This window comes from Grampus griseus, assembly GCF_964374135.1.
Source record: "Grampus griseus genome assembly, chromosome: 20".
In the NCBI taxonomy this organism is placed as follows: domain Eukaryota; kingdom Metazoa; phylum Chordata; class Mammalia; order Artiodactyla; family Delphinidae; genus Grampus; species Grampus griseus.
Window position 1 is genome coordinate 40,514,468 of NC_139014.1, and position 24,714 is coordinate 40,539,181.

General features: G+C 43.2%; 1 protein-coding gene across 4 annotated transcripts; it reads left to right on the forward strand.

The window, feature by feature from the left end:
• On the forward strand, positions 1 to 24,336 carry LOC309837826 (Golgi apparatus membrane protein TVP23 homolog B). Of its 4 annotated transcripts, none has more exons than XR_014298305.1 (8): positions 1 to 123; positions 3,182 to 3,264; positions 4,454 to 4,598; positions 8,527 to 8,616; positions 10,040 to 10,171; positions 14,591 to 14,719; positions 16,096 to 19,483; positions 24,319 to 24,336. XR_014298305.1 is itself a non-coding variant. In XM_082678689.1 (7 exons), exons 1-7 carry the CDS (start codon positions 112 to 114, stop codon positions 16,120 to 16,122), a joined length of 618 nt encoding a protein of 205 aa, XP_082534815.1. In that variant the 5' UTR covers positions 1 to 111; the 3' UTR covers positions 16,123 to 19,506. The 4 variants fall into 4 exon arrangements, 2 of the variants coding, with proteins under 2 accessions (XP_082534815.1, XP_082534816.1); XR_014298306.1 differs by lacking the exon at positions 24,319 to 24,336 and having other exon boundaries at positions 16,096 to 17,503; positions 19,393 to 19,470; XM_082678689.1 differs by lacking the exon at positions 24,319 to 24,336 and having other exon boundaries at positions 16,096 to 19,506.
• Positions 24,337 to 24,714: the final 378 nt, after the last annotated feature.

A 24,714-nucleotide genomic window follows, 5' to 3' on the forward strand; every position in this document is an offset into this window, starting at 1 on the left:
GTTACTCCGGCTCCTCCAGGCGCGTAGTGACCCCGCCTCGTCTGTTCTGGTCCCCGGCCCGCGGCTGCGGCGCTGACGTGGCTCCCGGAAGTGGGGCTGGCGTGGGCCGCCATGTTGCAGCAGGTGAGGGGCTGTGGGCGCGGAGAGAGGGCCGCGGCGGCGGGACCGGGCCTGCAGGGCTTGAGGGGCGCGTGCTGAGCGTCCGGGGCCGCTGCCGGAGCCCGAGGAGGAGCGGGTGGGCGGCGGCGGGGCGGCCGGGGGCGGGACCGGGGTCCGGGCTGCACTGAGGGCCGGCGCGGGTGTGAGAGGCGCGGGGTCGCGCCCGGGCGGCCGCGGAGATGCCGTGTGTGGCCGGGCGATGGGAGGGGGGCCGCCACCCCGCACGTGGGATTAGGGGACCCCCCCTCGGCCTTACGTTCAAGTTTGTGCTGTTACAGCAGCGTTGGAGGTGGCTGGTCCACTCCCGTGACTGCATCTGCCCCTCCGAGCTAATTACAGCCCTCTCGTGTAGGACCAGAGATTAGTAAGAATCATTTCGTAGTTTCTTCCTATTTTTAAAAAAGTTACACTTCTAGTTAGATTTTGTAGGCGTCTTTTCCTCTTGAGGGGTTACTGTGGCCCAAGCACTGTGGTAGGCCCCGGGGGAGGGCTGCGAACCGCACAGGCGATTTCCTGCCCTGAATCGGAGGGAGGATTGGAGGGTGCCGGCGGTGGGGAGGTAAGATAAGTTAAAGACCGAAGGTAGTTTTCACAGGGCTGTCACAGAGCCAGGGTGATGTGATAGCAGGTGTCTGCGAATAGGACGCCCTCGGGATTTAGTGTCGGAAAGGACCGCTCCGGGGAGGTGACCTGAGTGGGGAAAATCCGGTGATGGTCTGCACCTGCGCTCCGGCTGAAGGAGGCTGGAGAAAAACACAACGGCACTGACTGTTCTCACTTAAGCGTGTGGCCAGGCACTTCAAGCGAACCCTTAGGGCCGCCAGGCAGTCGTCACCCTGCTCCCTCCGTAGCCCCCTCTCCCTCCCACCTAGGCTGCTCTCGAGGGCTTCTCCCTCAAACCTTCAGCGTTTCTTTCTTACCTGCTCTCAGCCCCTAGCCTTGCTGCTCGTTTCACTGAGAAGGTGGAAGCCATCGGTGTCCGCACCGCCTGCCATCTCCAGCTTTCCTCGTAATCTCCTGTTTACTCCGCCTTTGTTTTATGTAACTGCACTGTCTGTGCTGCGTTTTTTTTGTTTTTTGATATGGGCCATTTTTAAAGCCTTTATCGAATTTGTGCGAAAACAGTATTGCTGCTGCTGCTTTTTTGTTTTTTAATGTTTTGGTTTTTTGGTCACGAGGCATGTGGGATCTTAGCTCCCTGACCAGGGATCGAACCCACACCCCCTGCACTGGAAGGCGAAGTCGTAACCACTGGACAGCCAGGGAAGTCCCGGTGCTGCCTTCTTAAGTCGAGCCCTCTCCTTGTGCACTGGTTTCCATCCCCTCTTGCCTAAATAAAGTACCCCCAGAGACTTCTAGCCTGCCGCCAAGGTGGAGACCACTGGTCTCATAGATGTGAATCCATTTTACATTTTCTAGCTTCAGCTGTTCCTCCACTCTTCCACCTTCATTTACTATGAGGGCTTTCTCCATACGTACTCTGTGTGTTCCCACTTCTGTGCCTGTGAACAGATACCTAGTCAAGGGGCCAGAGGGAGGCCCAGCGGGTGAACTCTCCTGGAAGCCTCCCCACAGCCCGTCCCTCCATCTGCTCCTGTTTGCGCTCAGGTTACTTCTGGCACTGACCACAGTCTGCCACGTGTCGTAGGTGATTGCTTCTTTGTTTATTAGCTCATGCCTTCCACGAATGCTGTAGCACCTGGCCTGGTGCTCGGCTAGACACTAGGATTTATTACAATGCAGGGACGGAACTTGCCCTCCAGTAGCTTGGAGTCTAGGAGGAGGTAGGAGGAGTAGACTTGCAGGAAGACTATCCCGAGATAATTGTTCAAGCGGAGATTTGCCCAGGTGCTATGGGGACATGGGAGGGGGGATGCCTGGGGATTTCAGGGCAAGTTTCTCAGCCGTTGCAGTATTTGAGCTGAAAGCTGAAAGATGATTTGGCGTTTGCCTGATGGTCCGCTTCATAGGGGATGGGTAAGGGAAGAGCTTCTCGGTAGAGAAAACATGAAGGGCAGAAAGGTGGGAGGGCCCGAAGTGTTTTCCCAGAGCAGGTAGTGACAGCGTTGCTGCAGTGCTCAGTGGGAGGGGGCGTTGTCGGGAGGTGGGCACGGGATCAGGTCCTGAGCTGCCGCGAGCTCTGGTTTGCTGTGCCTGAGGGATTTAAGTCTTATCCTGTACAGGGAGGGGCGCCACTGAGCAGTTTGGGCAGGGGGGTGACATGGTATGCTCTCCATTTAGGGAGATACTCCGGGTAATGAGGGGCTGGAGTAGAGCGGGGGTGAGACCAGAGGTGGCAGGTGAGTGGGGAGGGGCTGGCACAGTGAAGGTGTGAAGCATGACTGAGGCTGCAGGTGAGTTGCAGTGAGCTGAGGTGCGAACCACTTAGAGACCTGAGGTTGAGGAGGGAAGGGAAGTAGAGGACAGAAGGGAGATTCAGCATCAGGACTTTAAAACATCTCTTCACGCTGTAAAGGACACCTGAAGAAGCTTGTATGCTGATGAGAAAGATCCACCAGAAAGACCTGAAGATACAGGAAACTGTAAATAAAGGGGAAGAGTGATGGAACACGCCCCCAAGGAGGCCGGAAGAGAAGGGATTCTGACTACAAGTAGCTGGTTTAGCCTTGGAGAAAAAGGGACAGAGTTGAGAGAAGGGGTCAGGAAAACAGGGCTGCAGTCAGATGGTTTTGTGGAGGAGCCAGAGACAGTGAGTTATCTTGGCAGCCTCAGCCTGCTCTGACCTGGGAGCCACCTGAGGGTGGCTGCATGGAGTTTGCGCTTGGCAGCTTCTTGGGTGGGATGGAGACGGCAGGTGCTTGGGTTGCCATGTGGGGTTTGGCCAGGTGATCAGGGTTGGGGGAGGGAACTGACCTCGCCCCTTCCCTTGGCTGTGAGTTCCGGGTGGCCGTGACCGTGTCCTACCGTCATCTTCCGTATTGACTAGCGTGCTGCCTTGCATGTAGTAGGCATGCAATACGGAGTTTCATTCTGCTTCATGAATATTTGCTTTTCCTATCAGGACAGTAATGATGACATTGAAGATGTCTCACTGTTTGATGCAGAAGAGGAGACAACTGGTAGATCAAAAAAATCCAAAATCAGGTACGACGATAAGTTACAAGACTCGGGTTAGTGTCTGGTGCTGTTCTGTCCATCGCCTGGTGCCAGCGACGGGCTTCGGGGCAGAGTGGTTGTGATGTGCTGGTGAATATTGTGTATTGCTGCTTTGCTCTTTAGTCTGAGATGAGGTGACATCTCACGTTTTCCCTGGGAATAATTGACTTATGGCATTTTACTCAATACTGAGTTTTCAAATCTGCAAATCCAATTTTTTGAACACTGGTGTTTTTAATTCTGACTTTTGTACCAAGAATGCACCATTTCTTTAGATAGTTTCTGTAGATATATTACATTTTGATTTATTATGCAAATTTCAGAATTGTGTCTTTTGTATCAACTAATGTGAGAATATCAAGCCAAATATCTTTCTATTCCAAACTTAGTTATTGCTAAAGAAATTCACTTGATGAAATCAAATTCTACCTGAACCTTGAGAACATCTCTAAGTGAGAGATGCCCGTCACAAAAGACCACGTATTATATGATTTTGTTTATGTGAAATGTCCAGAATAGGCAAATCTATAGGGACAAGAAGTACATTAGTGGTTGCCTAGGACTGGAGAGGGGTGGGATTGGGGTCAGTGGGGGGGTGACCGCCCATGGGTATAGACTTTATGTTTGGGGTCATGAAAAAGTTCTAAAATTGATGGTGTGATAATTGCACAATTCTGTGAATATACCAAAAATCACTGAATTATACCCTTTAAATAGGGGAATTGTGTGGCGTGTGGATTATATCACAACGAAGCTGCTGTTAAAACAGCAACTATGCCTGGTGGTCACTTTGTCTTAACGCCTGAAGTGATTTCTGAGGGCCTAGAAATTCTTAGGGCATGATATTTAGACATGTGAAAATAGGAATCAGTCCTAAGAGTGTAGTTTCCTAATTCCTCTAAGCTTGGTAAAGTTTCTTGTTATATATTTTGTGAAAGTATATAATCAATGAGTTGTTAAAGTCACGTTTACATAGTGTATTTTCTGTGACAGCAGGGCCTAGTCAAATAATGGGACTTATGAAAAAAGAGAGGTAGGCGGTTTGCTTCTTCCTCAAGTCATCTTTTATTTTGGCAAGACTCTGCATGGTTCTGCTTTGGCTGAAACATTTTCATCTACATCTGCAGTACCTGTTGTAAATGTAATTGCATATCTTTTATTATGTTTTGGTTTTCAGACACCCAGTGGCATCATTTTTCCATTTATTCTTTCGAGTCAGTGCAATTATAGTCTATCTTCTCTGTGAATTGTTCAGCAGCAGCTTTATTGCCTGTATGGTGACAATTATCTTGTTGTTGTCATGTGACTTTTGGGCAGTCAAGGTAGGTTTGTTTTTATTTTAAAATCGTATTTATATGATGAGATTGAATGACGTGTAAACAGTAAAAAAAAAAAAATGACACTTAACATTTCCGATTGGTGTTAATTTATCTTTTTGTTATCTTAGGCCTCACCTGTGTCAGAGTGCCAGTTGTGGCAGATCACGTGTAGGTTTACTGACTTGTCTGTGCTTTACGTTAACCTATGTCAGCTTTAAAGTTAAACAAATAAAAATGTGACCAGCAGCTACAGACTACACATATTGCTTCTAATCCTCACCACTGGTTTTGCTTCAGGGTCACCTCTGGCTATGCCGCGTATGATTTCTAGATAAGACCCCAGGGTAGTTTGTCCACCATTACAAGTACCGCCCATTACAAAGGCTCCTATTTGAGCTTGAGGGCAGTGTTTCTCAGCCAGGGCCAGTTTTGCCCTCCAGGGGGACGTTCGTTTGTCAGTATCTGAAGACATCTTTGGTTGTCACAACTGGGGGTGGGGGAAGTGTGCTATTGGTATCACACGGGTAGAGGCCAGCGATGCTGCTAAATATCTGAAGGTGCACACGCAGGGCAGCCCCCCACATCAGGGAATCATCCGGCCCCAAATGTGGATACTGCTGAGGCTGAGGGATCCTGTTGTAGGGGATAGAAAAGAGTGTAAGAAATGGTTCAAACTCAGAGGCAGTGGTAGGTAGAGGGATGGATGGATGGAGAGATAGGTATATAGATAGAGGGGCATGTGATAAAGTAACTATGGTAAAATAGTGAATGTAGACACTAGGTGATAGGTATTCACTGTAAAACTTGACTTTTCTGTGTGTTTGGAAATTTTCATAATAAAATGGTAGGGGGAAAAATTGAAGGCAAAAAAAAAAGGCAAAAGCTACTTTTGGAATTTGAGGTATGTATATTGATTCAAAAACCAGTAAGATGTTACAGGTCGGCTCATGTCCACCAATGCAGCCATTTTTAGATCTTTTGATTGTTACAGATATCAGAAGTGGTTGGCTTGGGGGTGGCCAGTTTCCGTAGGCCACAAAATGCTGAGAGTAAAGATTACAAAGGTCTGTTTCCTGTAGTCTTTTCTTTTGTACAGTCTTCTTTGCCTTGTATTTCTTTGAATTTCTTCTGTTGCTTTATGCTCTAAAGTGTTTACTGTATCCAGGTCACAGTTTTGTTTTGAGGAACATTTCTTTTTGTTGTTCATGTAATTTCTGCTTAGCCAAATAGAACACCACCTTCAGTCAGTCTTCCTGGTAATTTCCAAAAATTATATAATTAGATCCTTGTGGGTTTAGAGTTTTAAAAAATGTGGCCAGAGGGAGTTCCCTGGTGGCGTAGTGGTTAGGATTCCGGGCTTTCACTCCATAGCCTGGGTTCAGTCCCGGGTCAGGGAACTGAGATACCGGGATGCAAGCCGCAGCATGACCAAATTAAAAAAAAAAAAAAAAAAAAATGTGGCCAGAAAGTATATTTTCTGATAACATTTTTTTTTTAAAACAAGGGCTTAAAAAATACCCTTTCATCTGTGGCAGAATTACTTACAGATATGCAGACAATTGAGATATGAAATTAAGAAGTCAAGAATGGGGAAATTATTAAATGGACTTGGGGAAGGGGGTGTGCAGGGTTCTGAATGTAGTTAGAACAGCAGTGTGTCGTAGTTGTAAATCTCAAGGCAGTTGTCAAAAGAAGAGATAATTATTAAAAAAAAGAGATAAATAAGATAAAGTTATTTAAAAAATGAAAAGAACTTACATGTTATAACCTATATGGGGCTTTTGTCTTATTCTTTATTTTGAAAAATATAGTAAAAAAAAGAATAAATAGTTGTTTTCAAATTTTTATGGTAACTATTAGTAAAATTTAAAACATTGTGTGTCTTCCACAACATTGGAGAAGACAGGAGCAACTAAAACATCAAGAGAAGGAGAGCAAAGCAAGCGTCCAGGAACCTGAAATATCATAGGGCAGAGTGCAAGGGGATGGGAGCAGTAGCACATTAGTTACAGCTGTAGATGTAATTTGATTAAACCCTCTTTTTAAAGATAAAAATTCTTAGATTTGGTCAAAAATCAAAGTCCAATCCAAAAGATCTAACTATAATTGTAACATTAGAAAAAGTAAAAGAAGGCAAAGATAACATAAGACCAATTCAAACAAAAAGAAACTTGACGTTATATTATTATCAGACAAAGCAGAAATGAGAGTAAGACAGCATTCAGTGGAACAAGAAAGGTCAGTTGATGAGTCACAGTGAGGATCATTCACAGAAAGACATCACATCAAACTATAGTGAAAAACTACTAGAAACACTAGAGAAGATGGAGGAACACTGTTGTGATAGAAGTCTAACAAACCATTGTCTTTGCAGATCAGAGCAACCAAAAATACATAAGATTTGAAGGATCTGAATGAAATAACAAGGTCACTTTCATAGCAGTATTTGGAAATCTGTATGTAGAGGCATAATACCTTCTTGTTCAGTTCCTGTGGAACATTTACAAAAGTTGACTAAATATCACTATGAAGAAAATCCAAAGAAATTGCCCAAAGCAGCTACATTTTCTAGTCCAGTACAACAGAACTGGAGACTAATTAAAAAAAAATGGTTGTCAAAATTGGGATTTTTAAAAAGAGCCATTCTGCTAAATATCTTGGCGCAAAAAGGAAATAAAAACGGTAAATATAGATTATTTATACCTTAATGATAATGAACATCTACATTCAAACTTTTGAAATGTGTCTAAAGCTGAATTCAGAGGAAAAACAATAGACAAAAGGCTTTTATTAGAGGTCTAGAAGTTTCAAAAACAAAAATAATAAGCTTGAGAGAAATTCGGAAAATCAACTAATAATGACAAAAACAAAGTAAAGAATTGGAAAGTGGGAAAATGGAGGAGTTTGAGACTATTCGAAGAGCTGTTATTTGGAAGTGCCACTACAATAGACTTCTGGCTGTTCTCGGTCTTCTTTGCCAGCTCTTCTCTTTTGCTTAGCCTTTGATTGGTAGCGTTTCTACAAAATGAAGTTTGGTCTCTAAGGCTCTCCTCTTCTTCTCTCCTGTATTCATTTCGTTATGTTAGGAAAGCTATCAAAGCAATTTGTTACATTAGTAAGAGGGAAGGAGCTTGGTGCATTTCAAGTACTGAATGAAGGTCAGTGCGTATAACCATAGTCTTCGTTTGGGCTGCTGTACAGAATACCAGAGACTGGGTGGCTTACAAACAATAGGAATTTATTTTTCCAAGTCCTGGAGGCTGGAAATCCAAGGTCAGGGTGCCAGCATGGTCGGCCTCTGGTGAGGGCCCTCCTCCGGTTCCAGACTGCTGATGTCTCGTTGTATCCTCACATGACTGAGAGCAGAGAGAGGGTGAAAGCTGTCTCTTGACTCTTATGAGGACACTAATCCCATTCACGAAGGCTCCGCCCCCATGGCCTCATCTAATCCTAATCACCTCTCAGAGGCCCCCTCTTGATACCATCACTTGGTGATGGGGTGGGGGCAGAGTTTCAACCCATGAATTTGGGGGGGACACAGTATTCAGTCCATAACCTTTTTTAGAGATACATAGTTATAAAGTATATGTAGCTGTGGTCAGGATATATAGGAAAAAGTAGGTCCCAGAAGCTAAAGAGCAAGGGGTTTAGAAACACATTAGGGAACTGGAGAAAGGACAAGAGTTCGCGAGGGAAAAGAAGGGTAATGGTTATGGGTGTGCTGACCCTGTCACCTCTGCCCCTGTGGGGCCTGCCATGGCATTTTATTTACTCTTTTGTCCAGGCCTGGTACGTAGTGGTCTTTAATTGGATATCATGGCGGGAAAGCTGATGATTTCTTGTTTGTGAACTGTTACACTAAGATATGATGTTATGGTAGACCTGTAAATAATGTTTTTAAAATGTGTGTGCATATATTAATCTTTACCAGAATGTCACAGGTAGACTAATGGTTGGCCTGCGCTGGTGGAATCATATTGATGAAGATGGAAAAAGCCATTGGGTGTTTGAGTCCAGGAAGGTAAACTGCCTTTGTTTTGTTTTTTGTGGGTTTTTTTGAGCGTCATTCAAAAAATTATGTGTAGGGCTTCCCTGGTGGTGCAGTGGTTGAGAGTCCGCCTGCTGATGCAGGGGACATGGGTTCGTACCCCGGTCCGGGAAGATCCCACATGCCGCGGAGCGGCTGGGCCTGTGAGTCATGGCCGCTGATCCTGCGTGTCCGGAGCCTGTGCTCCGCAATGGGAGAGGACACAACAGTGAGAGGCCTGCGTACTGAAAAAAAAAAAAATAATAATGTGTAGATACATTTGAGTATTTAAGGGTCAATTACCTAAACACTTCAGATGCATCTACACATAAGGGACCGCCCCGGGTCGCTTGGCATGGTATAGCACAGAACCAGATGACCTTCTAAACTTGCCTTGTGTTTCTCTTTAGTTCCGACTGGAAACAGGGCGTGTCCAGGAAAGAACCCTGAGAGGGCTTGGGCTCAGGGTTTATGCCGCGTGCTTAGCTGGCTCCCAGGGGCTGCTGCTGAAGGGTCTCTGTTTGGGGTCCCTGTGTGCCTTGCCTAGTGTAGCTCCCTCCAGTGGCTCCCTCTGTCCTTCCCCCCCGGGGTCCTCCTCCATTCGTACTCAGGAGGAAGAAAGAGGAGGTTTGCAGCTGGATAGAAAATCTGAGTTAAGCAGAGAGCAGTCTGTTCTTCAGGCTGTGCCTTCAGAAGCCCTAGGGGACCTTGCTCTGTTTTGGGTTAGCCTGCTTATCTGTAGTGGAAATCAGTGTGGGAGCCAGAGGACAAAACTCCTGGAGACAGCACCGATTAAATTGCTTGCTTCTGCTTGTTAGGGCCCTGACTAGGACTCCTCAGAAAGCAGCATTGTGCTCGGTGAGCCCATAGTCCTTTATATTATAAAATCTACCTTGGAAACCACTCGGCGCCCTTTTAAATTCCTGGGTGTTGCTGAGACATTCTGGTCATTGTCCGGAATCCCTTGACTGCATTTCTTCCTGTGGACCCTGATGGACCTTTTAGTCTCCAGGATGAACATAGCCTTGATTTCCTGAATCCTCACCTAAGAAGGCATCTTTCAAAGCTTGCTTATGAATAATCAGTATAAGTGCAAGAAGGATTGACTAGAAGCCTATCAGAGGCCACCCTTACTGTCTTGGGTGATGACAAACTGTCCACTCTGCCCTGAAAATGAAACATTCTCGATTTAAAACAAAGTATGTTAAGACCAGTTCCAAAAATTACAGTAGTGGTAGATCTACTGTTTTGCTTGAGGGAGATTGTGGGGCGGGGGGTAGGAGTTCTAACTTGGGATTTGGGTTGTCTGTATTAATTTATTTGAATTTGAGGGTAAGGGGTTTTTCATTAAAAATGTTAAACTTTTTGCTGATAAATACCACAGAACGTTGGTTATTAAATTCATGTTCTTTTGTAGGCCTCTCCTCAAGACAGTAAAACTGTTTCAGAGGCTGAATCAAGAATCTTCTGGTTAGGACTCATTGCCTGTCCGGTGCTGTGGGTGATATTTGCCTTTAGTGCCCTCTTCTCCTTCAGAGTGAAGTGGTTGGTGAGTATCAGTGTGGAGCTGTCAGTAGCCCGCTAAGGTGGCTGGTGGACAGTCATAATAAGCAGCATCTGTGTTAACATCAGGGACCCGTCTTGAGTAGGCAGCTTCATCATGTATTTCCCAAGTTTGGTTTCTCAGCTCTGCTTTTCTCTAAGTACAGAGAGCAGAGTCCCGTGAAAGACTCCATCTCACCAGTTCTCCAAGTGCTGAGCAGAATTTGATTTAGCCCATCTTTCAGTGATTACCACGTGTATCACATAATCTTGTCGGTCGGGGATGGTCAGTATACTCCAAACGTGCTTAGCTTGGTTTGGAACTAACAGAGTGGTCTTTTCTGAAAATACTGGTTGGTAACCTGTTCTGGTTATCTACTGCAACAGTCATTTTATGATCTCTCACAGTTTCACTGGTTCAGAAGTTTGGGAAGGGCTTGTCTGGAAAGTTCTGGCTTGGGATCTTTTGTACTTGTGGTCAGACAGTGGCTGGGGGCCGCTGAGGCTTCTCCTCTTTATGGGGTCCCATGGCCTCTCAATGCGGTCTTTCCACATTGCTGGTTGGGGCTTCATTACAGTCTCGTGGCCTCATATGAGGCAGTTAGACTTGGAGGGTCACGGCTTACTTGGAGGGTCATAGCTCCAGTTGAGAGTGTTTTAGCTCACAAGCTGTATTACTTTGTACAGCTGTATTAGTTTTCTAGGGTTGCCATAACAAAGTATCACGGACTGGGTGGCTTAAACAACAGAAATTTATTTTCTCCCAATTCTGGAGGTCTGTCTCTGGCTTGTTGACTGTCTTCTCCCAGTGTCTTCATGTGGTCTTCCCTCTGTACATGTCTGTGTCCTAATCTCTTCTACTTATAAGGGCACCTATCATATTGGATTAGGGCCCACCCTAGTGACCTTATTTTTCCTTAATTCTTTAAAGACCCTGTTTCCAAATACAGTCACATTCTGGGGTCCTGGGATTATATATATTAAACATATACATTTTGGGGGAACAAAGTTCAGCCCATGACAACCACCTAGCCTCAGAAGTCACAGCATCACTTTTGGCACCCATCCACATTCAGGAGAATGGAAATTAGGCTCTACAGCTTGATGGGGGAGTAAGAAGGTTCTAGAAGAGCATGTGGAGATACAATTGCCACCATGTTTGGAAAATATAATCTGTCACTTAGCCCAAACTGTGTGTCTTATTCTTTTAATAATTGATTTTATCTCACTTAATACATATTGGTGTCAGATGTATTTTGGCCTTAATTGTGTTTTTTTCTCCTGTTTTTAATATTTCCTTGTCTAGTTCGCTGTATAGGTTCTCTTTTCCTTTGTGCATACACGTACATAAATACTTTCCCTTTTGAGATTTGGAAGGTTTATTTTCTGTTTTTAGTTTTTCTAGTAGTTATCTGTATCACATAACCCTCTTTCATGCATTTCATGTATCATACCCTCTTTCATGAATTAAGAAATGTATTTAATGTCTTGATTTCCTGCTGTGAAAGATGTAAAGTTAACATTCATGCCTTCTCCCACCTTTCCTCCCTCCTTCCACTTCTGGATTTTTGTTGGTTGTAGTCTTACTTTAGTTATTTTAAGTAATATAGTTACTCCTGTTTATTGACTTAGAGACTGTTTAGAAAGGGAATGAAATAAACACTCTTATATTCCCTCCTTTGTTTCTTCCCTTTCTATGCCTGAGCTTTGTTTGTTCCAGTATTATTTTTGTTGTCAAGGTTTATAATAATTACCTTTTGAGACGATATTTGTTACTGGTTGTTCGGTCTTTGATCTACTTTTAAATAAATTGATTCAGTCCTTTTATTGCAGCTTCTCCTTTACCTCTTGGTTGGCTGAATTTCATTGTTGGGTGATTTTTTTCAAAAAACTTGTGGGTGTTATTTTCCTTTGGCTCTGTCATGTTTAAGAATATGAGCCTGTTGACTTTATTCTTGAATAAACTTTTCTTTTTTCTTTCTGAATAAACTCTTTATGCTTGAATAAATTCTTTATTTCTTCATTCTTGAAAAAAGATTCTTTATTCTTGAATAAAGAATTGGCTAAGTTAATATTCCTGGGTCACAACTTTTTTCTCTCACCATTTAGAAGACATTACTTCCTCATTTTCTAATATTGAATATTGTAGAGAAATCTGAGGCCTGGCTTACTTAACCTCCATGTAAGGGAGTGAATTATTTTTCTCCCTGGACAAATAATTTTTGTTAATCATTCTTGAAGTTTTAAAATAGCATACATAACCAGATTGTCTTTGTGTTTATCTTTCTGTGTTGCTTTTTCTGGAAACTGTGCCCCTCTAATATGCAGGCACAGGTTTTGCTTTGAATCAGGAAAATTATCTTCTGTTGTCTTTACATTTATTTATGTTCTGTGTTTTTGGTGTCTCTGATTCTGAGGTACCAGTTACCTCTGTGTTGGATCATTTTTATCTGTTCTCATCTACCATCTTAAATGCTTTCGTCTCTCATCTTTTCCTTTCTGGTTATTCACTCAGCACATCTTTTTAAAAGAGTCTGCCATACACCAGAGCTGTCCTGGGCGCTGGGGATATGATTAAGGGCCTGATAAACAAGATGACTGCTCCGATAGCACCACTTTCTAGTGGAGCAGAGTGTAGACAGACAGTAAATAAGGGTTGTTAGAAAGGTGACACACGGTAACGGAGTGGAGAGTGCCAGGGAGAGCGGAGTGGGCTGCTTTAGCAAGGGCTTCTCTGCGTTTCCTGAGCTCTGCCAGCTCCATTTTCAACTCCTTCTGGTGTCTTGTCTTACCTTCATTCTCTTTGAATTCTTGTCTTTAGGTTCTTCTGTAGGGTGAGGAATGCTTCAGGAATGCTTTTATTTTGGTGGACTCTCTTTCTTTTTAGAATGATTCTTCGTCTGCCTTTTGCATACTGTGTTCCTTTCTTCTTTTTGTTTTTTGCTGTGGTTCTGCGTAGCTGCCTTTCCCTGTTCCCCTCCCCATTTTGCTCCTGTTTGCAGTGGCAGCTCTGTCCAGACCTTCTCTTTATGTTGGTTTCATGTGGGTGAGTTCTCCTTGCCTGCCTTCCTTGTTGTCTGAGACACCTGGGCTCTGCTGTGAGCTGCGGTTTGGTCGCCTGAAGGCGCAGGTGTGAGGAGGGGACCGCAGCCCTGCCGCCGCGGCCTGCCTCGGCTGGCTTGCTTGGGTTCCTTCCGTTACATAGTGGAGTTCTTGTTGCTCTGTCGTGGTTCTGCCCTCCTGCTTTAGTTCGTTTGTGAGCCCTTGGAGCCTTCACCTCTCTCTGGGGAGGCAGCCCAGTCTTTCTCTGGCAGTGTTTCCCCTTCCCTAAAGCAGAGCAGGGAGAGGGGGGTGAAAGGTGGTTTGGGCTCCTGTTTTAAGACCACAGGGCAGGAAGGGGGCATCCCGTCCCTCAAGCTTCCCCACCCACTGTTCTCTGTGGTGATGGGCTTGATGACCGTTGGTCCTCCTGCCTACTCAGACCATTTGCTTATTCTAGAACAGGGCTTGGCAAACTGTGGCCTGCAGGCCAAATCTGGCCTTACGCCTGTTTTTGTAAAATTGTGTTGGAACACAGCCTTGCCTGTTTGTTTACATATTGCCTGTGGCTGCTCTGGGGCTAGAATGGCAGAGTTGAGTGTTTGCAGCAGAGACCATATGGCCTGCAGAGCCTAAAATATTTATTATCTGGCCCTTTACAGAAAAGCTTCGTAGAATATTTAACCGTGGGATCCCCTCATGTTGTTCTAATTAACTTTTCGTTAATAATATTTAAATAGTAGGCTTGCGTTTCTTTTCTCAGTCCTTAGCGGTCTTAGTGGCGTCACCTGTAGGATTGTGGCCACGAGGAAGAAACGACTCTGCCGAAGTGCATTTCTTCCTAGTGCTGTGCCCCCTCTGCGCCCTTCCCCCACCTCCTTGTCACAGAAGGCAAACCCCTGGTGGTTGCTACCTTGAGGCCCCGGTTTGCTTTCTTAGAAGCCAGTTGTTGCCCACACAGTAGCATAGAGCAGAGACTCAGCTCTGTGTGCTTTCAGTGTGTTGAACTTGATCTATCTCTTGACCATTCTTTTGGAATTCTTAAGGAAACAGTTAACTTTTGAGCCCCTTCTGAGTCTCATTTACTTTTTTTATATCTTTACTCACAGAACCATGGAAAATATTAGAGAATGAATGGTCCCCCTACTGCACCCCCGGGGCTGGCACAGAGCATGTGTGTTGATGGGTGCTTGTTGGGTGGTGCAGAGCGCGTGTTGGACGGGTCTGCTCTGGGAGGGAGGGCGCACGGGAGTCTCACGGCCACAACCCCCCTTCACAGAGCTTCCTCTTCCTGCTCTTTCCCGAGACAGTCTCCGCGTTTTGTTTATGGCAGAGAGACGGTCAGTCAGTGTCAAGCCCGTAACTGTTGGTTATTCCCCTCTCCCAGGCGGTGGTTATCATGGGTGTGGTGCTGCAAGGGGCCAACTTGTATGGCTACATCAGGTGCAAAGTGGGCAGCAGGAAGAATTTAACCAGCATGGCTACATCGTACCTTGGAAAGCAGTTTTTAAGACAAGTAAGTGTTTTCTGGATGTCAGGGTAATTTGGATGCAGTCAGTGACTAATGCAATGAAGATTTCTAACTCTTGGAGAGTTTAATTTCTATGAAGTACTTTAAAAAAAGTTTTTTAAAGGGACATACTTATTTAAGTACGACATGATGACGATAAAGTTATTTTAATTTCTCTTTGGAGGCTTTTAGGGCATTCCAGAAATGTATTGTCGATATCCTGAAATTATTTTAAAACCAGAGGGATAAATGTTCATTGATAATAACTTCTTTTTTTAATTAGATGAAGTTCAGTTGCTTTCCATTAGTTCCAGTGGCTCTAAATGAACAGTTTTGAAGCATGTATCAATATATTGTATGGTTTTAGGCTTTATAGTAAGAACAAGTTAGAAACATAATAAGACCGTATCGTTAAAGATTGTTTTAAAGTACTCGGTTTGGTTTTGAAGAATGTATAGGTTTTACTATAGTTCCTCGATATGAAGATTTAAATCGGAGTTTTCCACGGGGTAAGTGGTGTTCATAGGTAAATAGTAATTGATAAAACCTTTGGGAAATTGATTAGGTCTTTGTATGAGTGATGTCTCGTGTTTGTGTTCATGCAGTAGGTTGGGCAAGTAACGTTATACGGGACACTTACGGGTTCTCAACCTTGGACATGCATCAGAATCTCCTGGAGGGCTAGAGCACAGATTGTGGGGTCCTACCCCCAAAGTTTCTTATTTAGTTGCCCTGGGGCCGGGTCTCATAGGTCGCGTGTTTGCAGGTTCCCAGGTGGTACTGATGTTGCTGGTTCAAGGATTACGTTTGTGACTAAAGCCCTGAGAGGCTAAGTGACTTCTCAGGAACATACAGAAACAAAGTGGTGCAAAGCTAGGGCTTAACCCAGCTCTCTTGAAATCCAGTGCCGTTTCCTGTACAGTTTCTCTTATATAAAAGTTAAGAGGTAGGGAAAATGAGGATTCTTGTAGGGACATGACTCTCCTCCTGAGCGTTTTTGCAGAGTCCCAGTATACCTTTGCTGGGTAAGGTCCACCTCATGGTAATTGTCAAGTGTGTGCTTAATAGGTTTTTTTTCCCTTACGATTACCAGCATTCAGGTGAAATTGAACCTTGAGCTGACATACATGGACAGGGTCAGTAGACTTACATGGCACTTGGTGATGCTCTGCTCAAATGCGAGTGACTTGCTGGACATCTGGGTGGACCCATTGCTGTACTTCTCTAGCATGACAGTAATTTTTAACGTAATTGGGCCATGGGATGCCAGGTAATGTAGTAGCTGGCTGTGCTGGCAGTTACGAAATGTTTTCCTAGTGCTTTAAATCTGGTATGTTAAGTCAAATAGCTTTGAGTGTTAAGGAGTTGTTTCTCTTTTGCAGACCACTGGAGACGATCAGACCTCCTGAAGAAAGTGAGGGAGTCTGCGTGTTCTTTCCTTTGGGAACAACTGAAGGGGGTCTTGACTCTGAACCTTTAGAACTCAGTACCTATTGCAAAGAGGAGTGTTGGGTTTGTTTTTCCATTTTAAAGTTTACTTTAAAAAAAAAAGGAAAAGTAGTTTTCATATTAAGTTTTTACTTTCTAGCATATGGGGCTTGAAGGTGTGGTGTAGCTAGAAACATTGTTAACATTTGGTTCATGGTGTACATATGTGTATGCACATAGTCGTGTAAGATCCATGTGTCTTAAATTAACAGAAGTGTTTGTGTTCATGCCCATATGGAATGGAGACCTTTGCATTTTGATCCACAGAACAAGAAGGATGTTCCTAGTCTATCTCAAAACTCTCTGTGTTTACATACTATTTCTGTAGATTATTTTAGGTTTTGCTTCCATGGTAAGAGTGAGCACTTTGGCTTATATATAGAGTTAGAAATAATTGTTAATTTTACACTTAATATATACTTCATGATGAAACTTCTTATCCTAGGCGTTTACAGGCAGGTAAAAACCAAATTTGGGCTATTGGTGTTAACTAGTTTCTAAAATTTTGTTTATTTTTATTTGTAATGAGTCACGTACTTAAGGCCCAGTTAATATAAAAGGAATTTTCATAGTTTATGTTCATGGGATACGTAGGCATTGCTGCTGTTCTATTTATTTTGGGGGAAAGATAACCAGATTTTACTTTGGAACCTTCCAGAAGCTCTTCAGTGGTCCTTGGCCTAATGAAATCTGTCTTTTACCACTAAAAGAGTATTATTCTTATGTCATAGTGAGAATAATCATTTCAATACTTGGCATTGTAAATGCCTAAAAGACGTTTTATTTTACGAATCTATTTTTTTTCTTGCTATAATGGGGATATTGTAAATCATGTATTTGTATTAATGGTATTTCTTAAAACTATGTAACAATCCGCAAACTATTGTAGGCGTCTGTAAATTCTGTTGTAGGTACTGTAAATTTTCTTTCAATTGGCAGATAGATTATTTTGTGATTGTATTTATACATTGTTAAAAATTTTTGAAGATGTTTTGTTTAATTGAATGTATCTTATTGGCGTGATAGCTTTGAAGGTGCATAACTTTATATTTGTATAAAACTCTACTGCTTACAAAGCACTTTGACACTCGTAATCTCATTTGATCCTCACGACAAGCCTGTTATGTGTGATGCTGGTTTATAGGTGACGAAACAGGACTTCAGGTTATTGACTGACTTGCCCAAGGAGACACTGATTACAGGAAGACCCATCAGGACATATTACTGATTTTAGAGGAAATATTTGTCTCTAAATGTCCTTTCCTTTCGTACGAATCATTAATTTACTAAGTCATTAATTTGGTAAGTGCTTGTTTCCCATTTTATTTATACTTGTCTGGTGAGGAAAGTGGATGCTGCATAAATGTTTTTATTTAACCTGAAAGATCTGGTGTCAGTCTGTAGAGCTGAGAGTCTCATGGGGGGGTTGCTCTTGAGGTAACTATTGTTATTTCAGGCTTCAATCCTACACCAAATATGAATTGAATTTTGGAATATGTACGTGGCAAGACCTACTGTTTATCCCCCAATATTCATTTTTCCCTTCTATTCATTTCCCACTTATTAGCCAGGACATGGCAACAAAGACAGTTTTTCCCAGATTTTCTTGCTGCACCTTGGCTATGCTTCCAGGAAGTATTCTTAGAAGACCGGCATGCGCGTCCCCTCCCCTTTTCACCCCTCTTAGCTGAAATGTAGACAGAATAGATGGCGCTTGAACAGCTGTCATGGACGATGGGGTGATAGCCTTATTTTTGAGAACAGCAGAGAAATAAGGTAGAGATTGAGTTCCCGCTGATGGGGCCAGCAGCCCTGAACTGCCTGTCTGAATTTTTAAGTGAGAAACAAACTTCTGTCTTGTTTTAAGTGTTATTGCTTTGGTTTTTCTGTTACTACAGCCTAAGTGAATTCTTATCAATACAGTATATTTTCAGCAGCCCCCACAATTGTTTCCATTAGTATAGTATTTGAGATTTAATAGTTCATCAAATACATACTTGCTCTTTTCTGTGAGTTAATTAAGCTAATATTATAGATTCTAACAAGTCCAGCTGTTCCAGATGCTGTTGCTGCATAAAAATTCACCCCAGAACTTAGCAGTGTACAACAGTCATTTTCTTATGCTTACACAAGCTGTGGGCCAGGAATCTGGGTGGAGCTCAGTGGGGACAGCTTTCCTCTGCTGCACAGCCTGGGGCTCGGCTGAGAGATTTGAAGGCTGGGTTTTGCACATTGGCCAGGAGGCAGGAAACATCTGGGGGCATCTTCACGGGTCTGGAGATTGATGGCGGCTGTCAGCTGAACCTCAGCCAGGTTGCTGGTTGGAACACCCACATTTGTGACCTCTGGGTCGTCTCTCTGTGGGGGCTCATCTGGGCTTCTTCACAGCCTGACAGCTGGGGTCTGAGACAGGCTTCCCCAGGGAGCCAGAGAAGTGTGTGACGTTTTTATGACTAGTCTCGGGGTTCACATAGTGTCACTTCTGCCATACTCTGGTTGAAGCAGCCACTAAGGTCCCCCTGAGTTCACGGGGAGGGGACAAAGCAGCCATCTTTTGAAAGTAAAATCTGCCACACATAATCGTTTCAAGACGGGAAAACTGCTTGAAGAGACCGAGGGTAGCATGTGTTGCTTTCCTTTTTATCTTCCCTGGTCAGCCTTGAGCACAGGTAAACTGACTGAATGGTGCAATTAAAATGAAAGTAACATTGCATTCTGGAGCCCCCAGTGTGCCTGTTGTTTGGCCCACAGCTCTGAAACGTAGGCAAGGGTGTGTGTGGTTGTGTGGAGGTGATGGCACAGTAAGTCCACCATGGTGTCAGTACTGTGGTCCTTTAAATTTGTAAAACTCTTCAGAGCTCATTCAGAGTTCTTTTATGTCTATTACCTTATTTGATTTTCCCCCGTAACCTCTAGAAGGAGGAGAGATCATGAACAACCTCATGTTACAGATGAATAGCTAAGATGGAGAAAAGTAAAATAATTTACTGACGATTGCAGGTAGTAGAGACAGTGATGCTCCCCCAGTATTCCCTTTGTTCTCCTGTACTTCCCACCAGCTCCCTAATTAACTGAAGCTATGAGATCAGTTATGGCCCGTGTGATGTGAGTGAAGGTGACCTGCATCACTTTTGGGTGAGGAAGGTGAAACTGATGTGAGAGTCTCTAATCTTTCTTCCCTTCTGTGGCAGCCAGTGGTGCTCGAGATGGTGCCTCGGCCAGCTGGGTCCCTGGGTGGCTTGTAGAGCAGAATCTCCCACCTGCTCCTGTTGGACGAATGGCGTAAGTGAGCAATAAACTTTTGGTGTGTGAAGTCACTTGATTTCCTGGTTAATTTGTTTCCATAACATAACACAGCGTAATAGCCTCTTCTGACGAATATAGGTGCACACCTGACAAGTAATACTCAGAAAACTCTTAAGTCCTAATTCAGTAATTTCTCCACTGTTCCATGCTATTTACTTTTGCAAGGAAAGAAATTGGAATCTGGTCCCTTAGTGCAGCATCACCAGTTCTAATCAGAACAGACAGGTGAGGTTGACCAGGTGAAAATTCAACTAGGAGAGTCCACCTCCATCTAAAGGAGCAGGAGCTTCTCATTTCCAGCCACTTGTTGCCACTCAGGAATGTGGTTCCTGTGTTGCTAGGGTTTTCTGTTTTTTAAGAGGAATGGAAAATCTGGATGTTTATATGAAATCTGATCTTTTAATGTTTGTAAATTAAATTTTAAAAGGAAAAAAAACATGTGAAGTCAAACTGAGTATGTTTGCAGGTCAGGTTCAGCTGTGCTAACTTTTGTGGCATTGCAGTGATGTTCAAACTAGTAGAGCTCTTTCTTCTAAGTCTTGTGTCAAAGCTGAATATCTGTAATGAGCAAAGCAGAGCTGCTCTAGAGGAAACAGGTTTGGAGGTTCTGGAATCACCCGCTCAGCCTTAACTACCATTTTCCAAGAAGCCCCCGAGCCACTGTTTGCTGCAAACCACTGCTGGAAGGTGAAACCAAGGTCTGCCTGGTTTTGAGGAACACGTTCTCAAATCATATGTCACATACATTTTTCAATTAAAAGTAAAGTTGAAATAATACCAAATTCTTGTGAGAAGCAGGAAGCATTCCTTAAAACCTTAATATTGTTATTCTAAAAGGAAAAGAGCAATCCTTCCTTCCTGAAGAAGTTAAATTTAGTGCCAAGAAAAAGTTTAGTCTTATATATCACTTTTCCCCACTATGATTAATTACAAAATAATTAAAGCAGTCATGGTCAGAAAACCGAAGGGCTACAAAGAAATGCAAGTCTTATCCCACTCTCAGTTCTGCTCCCCAGAAGCAAACATCTGCAACTGCTGCAGGTTTTGTATTTTGGGTATTTACTTCCATACTAAATAAAATGCTTATTGTTTGTACAGTGTTTCTTGACTTATCAACTTGCTATAATAGCTGTTGGCTTCCTGCTAAGAAAAATGAAGATTTAACTCAAACCCCTCCCCCTCATATAGTTTGAGCACTTTTTTCCCCCCACTTGTTTGTAACATTAAAGGCTTAACATAAACCCCCGTTTCTTATTCCTTAAGTTATCTGATGTTTAACTGTTTTCTCTATTAGTAATTTGTTCAACTGCAAGTAACAGGAAATTCCACAAATAATAGTGGCTTAAACAAGAAAAGGGTTTGTGTGTTTCTCTACAAAGGAAGTCTAAAACTGGGCACTTGCTGGTGTTGATGCAGTTACTAAACAGTTCCTCAGAAAGCTGGTTTTTGTCCCCATGCTCATTGCCTCAGGGTCACAAGATGACTGTCACAGCTGAAGATGACTCATCTGTTTATAAGCAAGGAAGGAGAGTGGAGGTCCCCGTCCTGTCTGTTCCCTTTTAGCAGAAAAGCAAAAGCTTTCTCAGAAACCACTGTAGACTTTTGCTTCTGCTTGCTTACATCTCATTGGCCAAAGTGGTGTCACCCAGGTGTACGGAAGTCTGGAAAAGCAGGTATGAAGGTGGGCACATGGCTGCCTTGAGTAAAAGTGAGGTTTTGTTAGGGGAGAAAGGAGAAAGGGACATTGGGTAGGAAACTGGCAGCGCCCACCACATACTTCTCATGGGGGCTTTATGCAGAGGGCACCGGCTGCTGCTGTGGCTGGTGCTCTCAGCACCGTTTCTACAGTAAATAAATAGCCTTGGATCTGGACGGCCTTTTCAAAGCCAACTTTTGATGCAAAGCCATTAAAGCACTGTTTGGTGAAATAGTTCTGTGAGGGCGTAGGCTGCTGTACTCTTATGTCTATATTCTTACTGTCATGTGATTTGGGGGTTGGATTTAGGATGTTTAGAGCTACACCCTCGAGTTCTCTTGAGGTGGTGCTGCCCCCGAGGGAGGGTGTTTTTGTAAATGTGTTAGTCATTGGTTAGCAGGATGATTGGTTATTTTAGTGGGCGGAGGCTAGGGATGCCTGGAGCTTGTAGCGCATAGGACAGTCCTGTACAACCCCCAATTGTCCTACATCTCTATAGCTTCCATGTGTCCCATGAAAATTATGTACATGACAGTCCTGCTATAAAGAGAAAGGAAGAGCAACCCCTGACAGCTGTCAGCTGGAGGCTGACCTGGCCCTTACAGCTAGGCTCTGGTGTTCTCTTTGAACATGAGTAATTCTCTACGACACCAACATCTGACAAGGCTGGTCTGTGACCATGAGGCAGCAAGACAGAAATGAGGACGCTTTGTAGTCATGTTGGAGCATAGAAACAAGAATACCGTGCAAACCACAAAACATGAACAAACACCCCCTCTCCTGGCCTATGCGGAGACTGCGGCTGCTCTGCTGAGCATGGTCTTAGACCACTCTGTTCTTCCTACCACCTGGATGAAAATTACTAAGGTACCTACTCAGAATTGCTTTGCTTTCTGAAAGCACCCAATCTGGAGTAAAACTATGGGTCATGGAACCCTGCTTGAAATCCCCTAACACAGGCCCAAATTCTCTGATAAGCCCGTCCTAGCGCCCTTGTACTGAGACACCCCATGGTGTGTGGTCTTCCTTGTGCGAAAAGTGCTAATAAACCCACTTTGGTTCAACCACAGTTCTGTTCCGCATGGTCTCTAGCTGGTGAGCATTGACACTGATTAATAATTATCCGAGCTTAGACTGTAAGTCCTTTTTTGTTGCAGATTTGCAGCACTTGACTTACCCAAAAACGCAACTCTCAAGTGAAGGAAGGTTGTACTCTTTCAGTACCTTACCAAGAGTGTCTCACCAGTTTGAAAACTGTCACCAGTTTTCGTGTCAATGTTGCTCATGGCATTTGAATTGCAAGTTAAAACCCCTGCAGCTGCAGTAGTCTGCTTTGTAGTGGCCACATATACGGGAATTATATGTATATTTGCGAGCACCCGACTGTGTGTCACATGCATGTGCAGGATTTGCATGCCCAGGAGAGACCTGAAAAGGCCCTAATCTCTCATCTCTAGATGGTCTTGAGGCTCTGCACAGACAGGAAATAAAGGCTTAGGTAGAGTTGTAAACTTCTGGAGTGTTGAAGGTGTGCCCCAATGCACATGAGCCCCTCAGCAAAAGGCAGAAGACTTATTTCAGGTGCTTAAGGAAATATCTGCCTGATTATTAGCTGAAGATGAAGCTAACTGAGTAGAGATTTCAGTGGCTACACATGACAGAGTACGGATTTACAGAATTAGTTCTGGAAAGTCACTAAAAAGCCTGCAGCCACCACCACAATAAGCATTAAAGGGAAGGGGCCACAAATCTGGTTTCCAGAGTTGCCACCTTATATTACTGAAATCGTCCAGTTTTCAACAACAAAAAATTATAAGACATGCAAAGAAACAAGACAGTGGCTCGTACACAGGAAAAAAATATTCAACAGAAACCTTCCCTGAGGAAGCCCAGATTTTAAATCAGCTGTCATATATGTTGTATGTTCACAGATCTAAGAGAGACTTTGGGCAAAGAACTAAAAGAAAGTAGGAAAATGAGCTGTGAACAAAATGCAAATATCAGTAAAGAGTTGAAAAATTTATAGAAAGGAAGCAAACAAACCTTTGGAACTGAAAAGTATGGTAACTGACATGAAAAATTCACTAGAGAAGTTCAACGGTCAGATGAAAGAGAACAATTGAAAATAGGACAATTGAAATAATGCAGTTTGAGGAGCAGAAAGAAAGAATGAAGAGTGAATATAGCTAAAGGGACCTGTGGGACCATCAAACATAACATATATGTTACGGGAGTCCCAGGACACAAGAGAGGCAGAAAGAATATTTGAAGAATTAATGGCTGGAGACTTCTCAAATTTCATGAAAGACTTGGGAAAAAAAAAAACCCCTACATTAATCTGCACTTTCAAGAAGTGCAACAAATTCTAAGGATAAATTCAAAAGAGATCCACATCTAAGCACATCATGGTTGAATTGTCAAAAGCCAGTGACAGAATATTGAAAGCAGCAAGAGAAAACAAGGCATCACATGTAAAGGATGCTCAGTAAGATTAAAAGCTTGCTTCTCATCAGAAACCATGAGGTCAGATGACACATTCAAGATAGACTTTAAGACAGAAAGAATTGTTACAAGCGACAGGACATTACATACTGATAAAAGGGTCAATCCATCAGGAAGACATAACAATTATAAACATATATGCACTTGACAACAGAGGTCCAAAATGCATGAAGCAAAAGGTCAGAGGATTGAAGAGAGAAATAAAAAACTCAGTAATCATTATTACTAGTGGTTCACTATTAATAATTTAATGATTAAGAGATAATCCATATAAAATATTCAGCATAGTCCCAAGCATATGGTAAGCACTCCGTAATGGTAACATACTCAGAAAGGAAAACAGAGTTGCTTAGCTAGTTAAAGGTAGAGCAGTCAGGAGGTCTAACTCCTGGTTGAGTGGCTTCCTTATGATTTAGATTCCCATCCAGTATGTGGCATGGAGAATTCAAATGGAGAAAAGCGGTCAGTTGCAGGAAAGAATGCTGATTCTTTTATTTTTTATTTTGCTTAGAACAAGTTAGAGATTGTAATATTATAAGCTGGTAACTTACTGTAGTGTTCATTTACAATTTATTTTCTATTCAGAGCACATCTTGTTATTTATGTTTTTCAGATAGTTGTTGAAATCCAACAATGCTATGGACCAGTCTTCACGGTAAACATTTCTTTTAGGATTATCGCCTTTGTCTGCACGCCCTTTTCTTCTTTTGCTTGTAACTTGTGCATTGTCCACTAGATGGCAATACACCAACATAAAATGGAAAGGAAACAGCCATACTGTAGCATCTTATTTACTCGATTTAGTGGGAAATGATAGTTTTCCTGGAAAATTAGCCTGCAAGTAGTGGGTTAGGACTAAATCCATGCTTCCTACTGTAGAATAAATTAAAAACAGTGCTGATGAATGAATAGATGCTGAATGACTAAGTACAATCATATATTTAGTGCTTACAATGTACCAGACCCCAGGATAGGTACTACATACAGGGTACGTGTCTGCTTTCCTCAT

Bases quoted from the DNA above. Each gene is read 5' to 3' on its own strand.
- LOC309837826 (XM_082678689.1), top strand. The intron at 8,617-10,039 runs GTAAACTGCCTT...GTTCTTTTGTAG, and splicing joins GGGTGTTTGAGTCCAGGAAG to GCCTCTCCTCAAGACAGTAA. The intron at 14,720-16,095 runs GTAAGTGTTTTC...TCTCTTTTGCAG, and splicing joins GAAAGCAGTTTTTAAGACAA to ACCACTGGAGACGATCAGAC.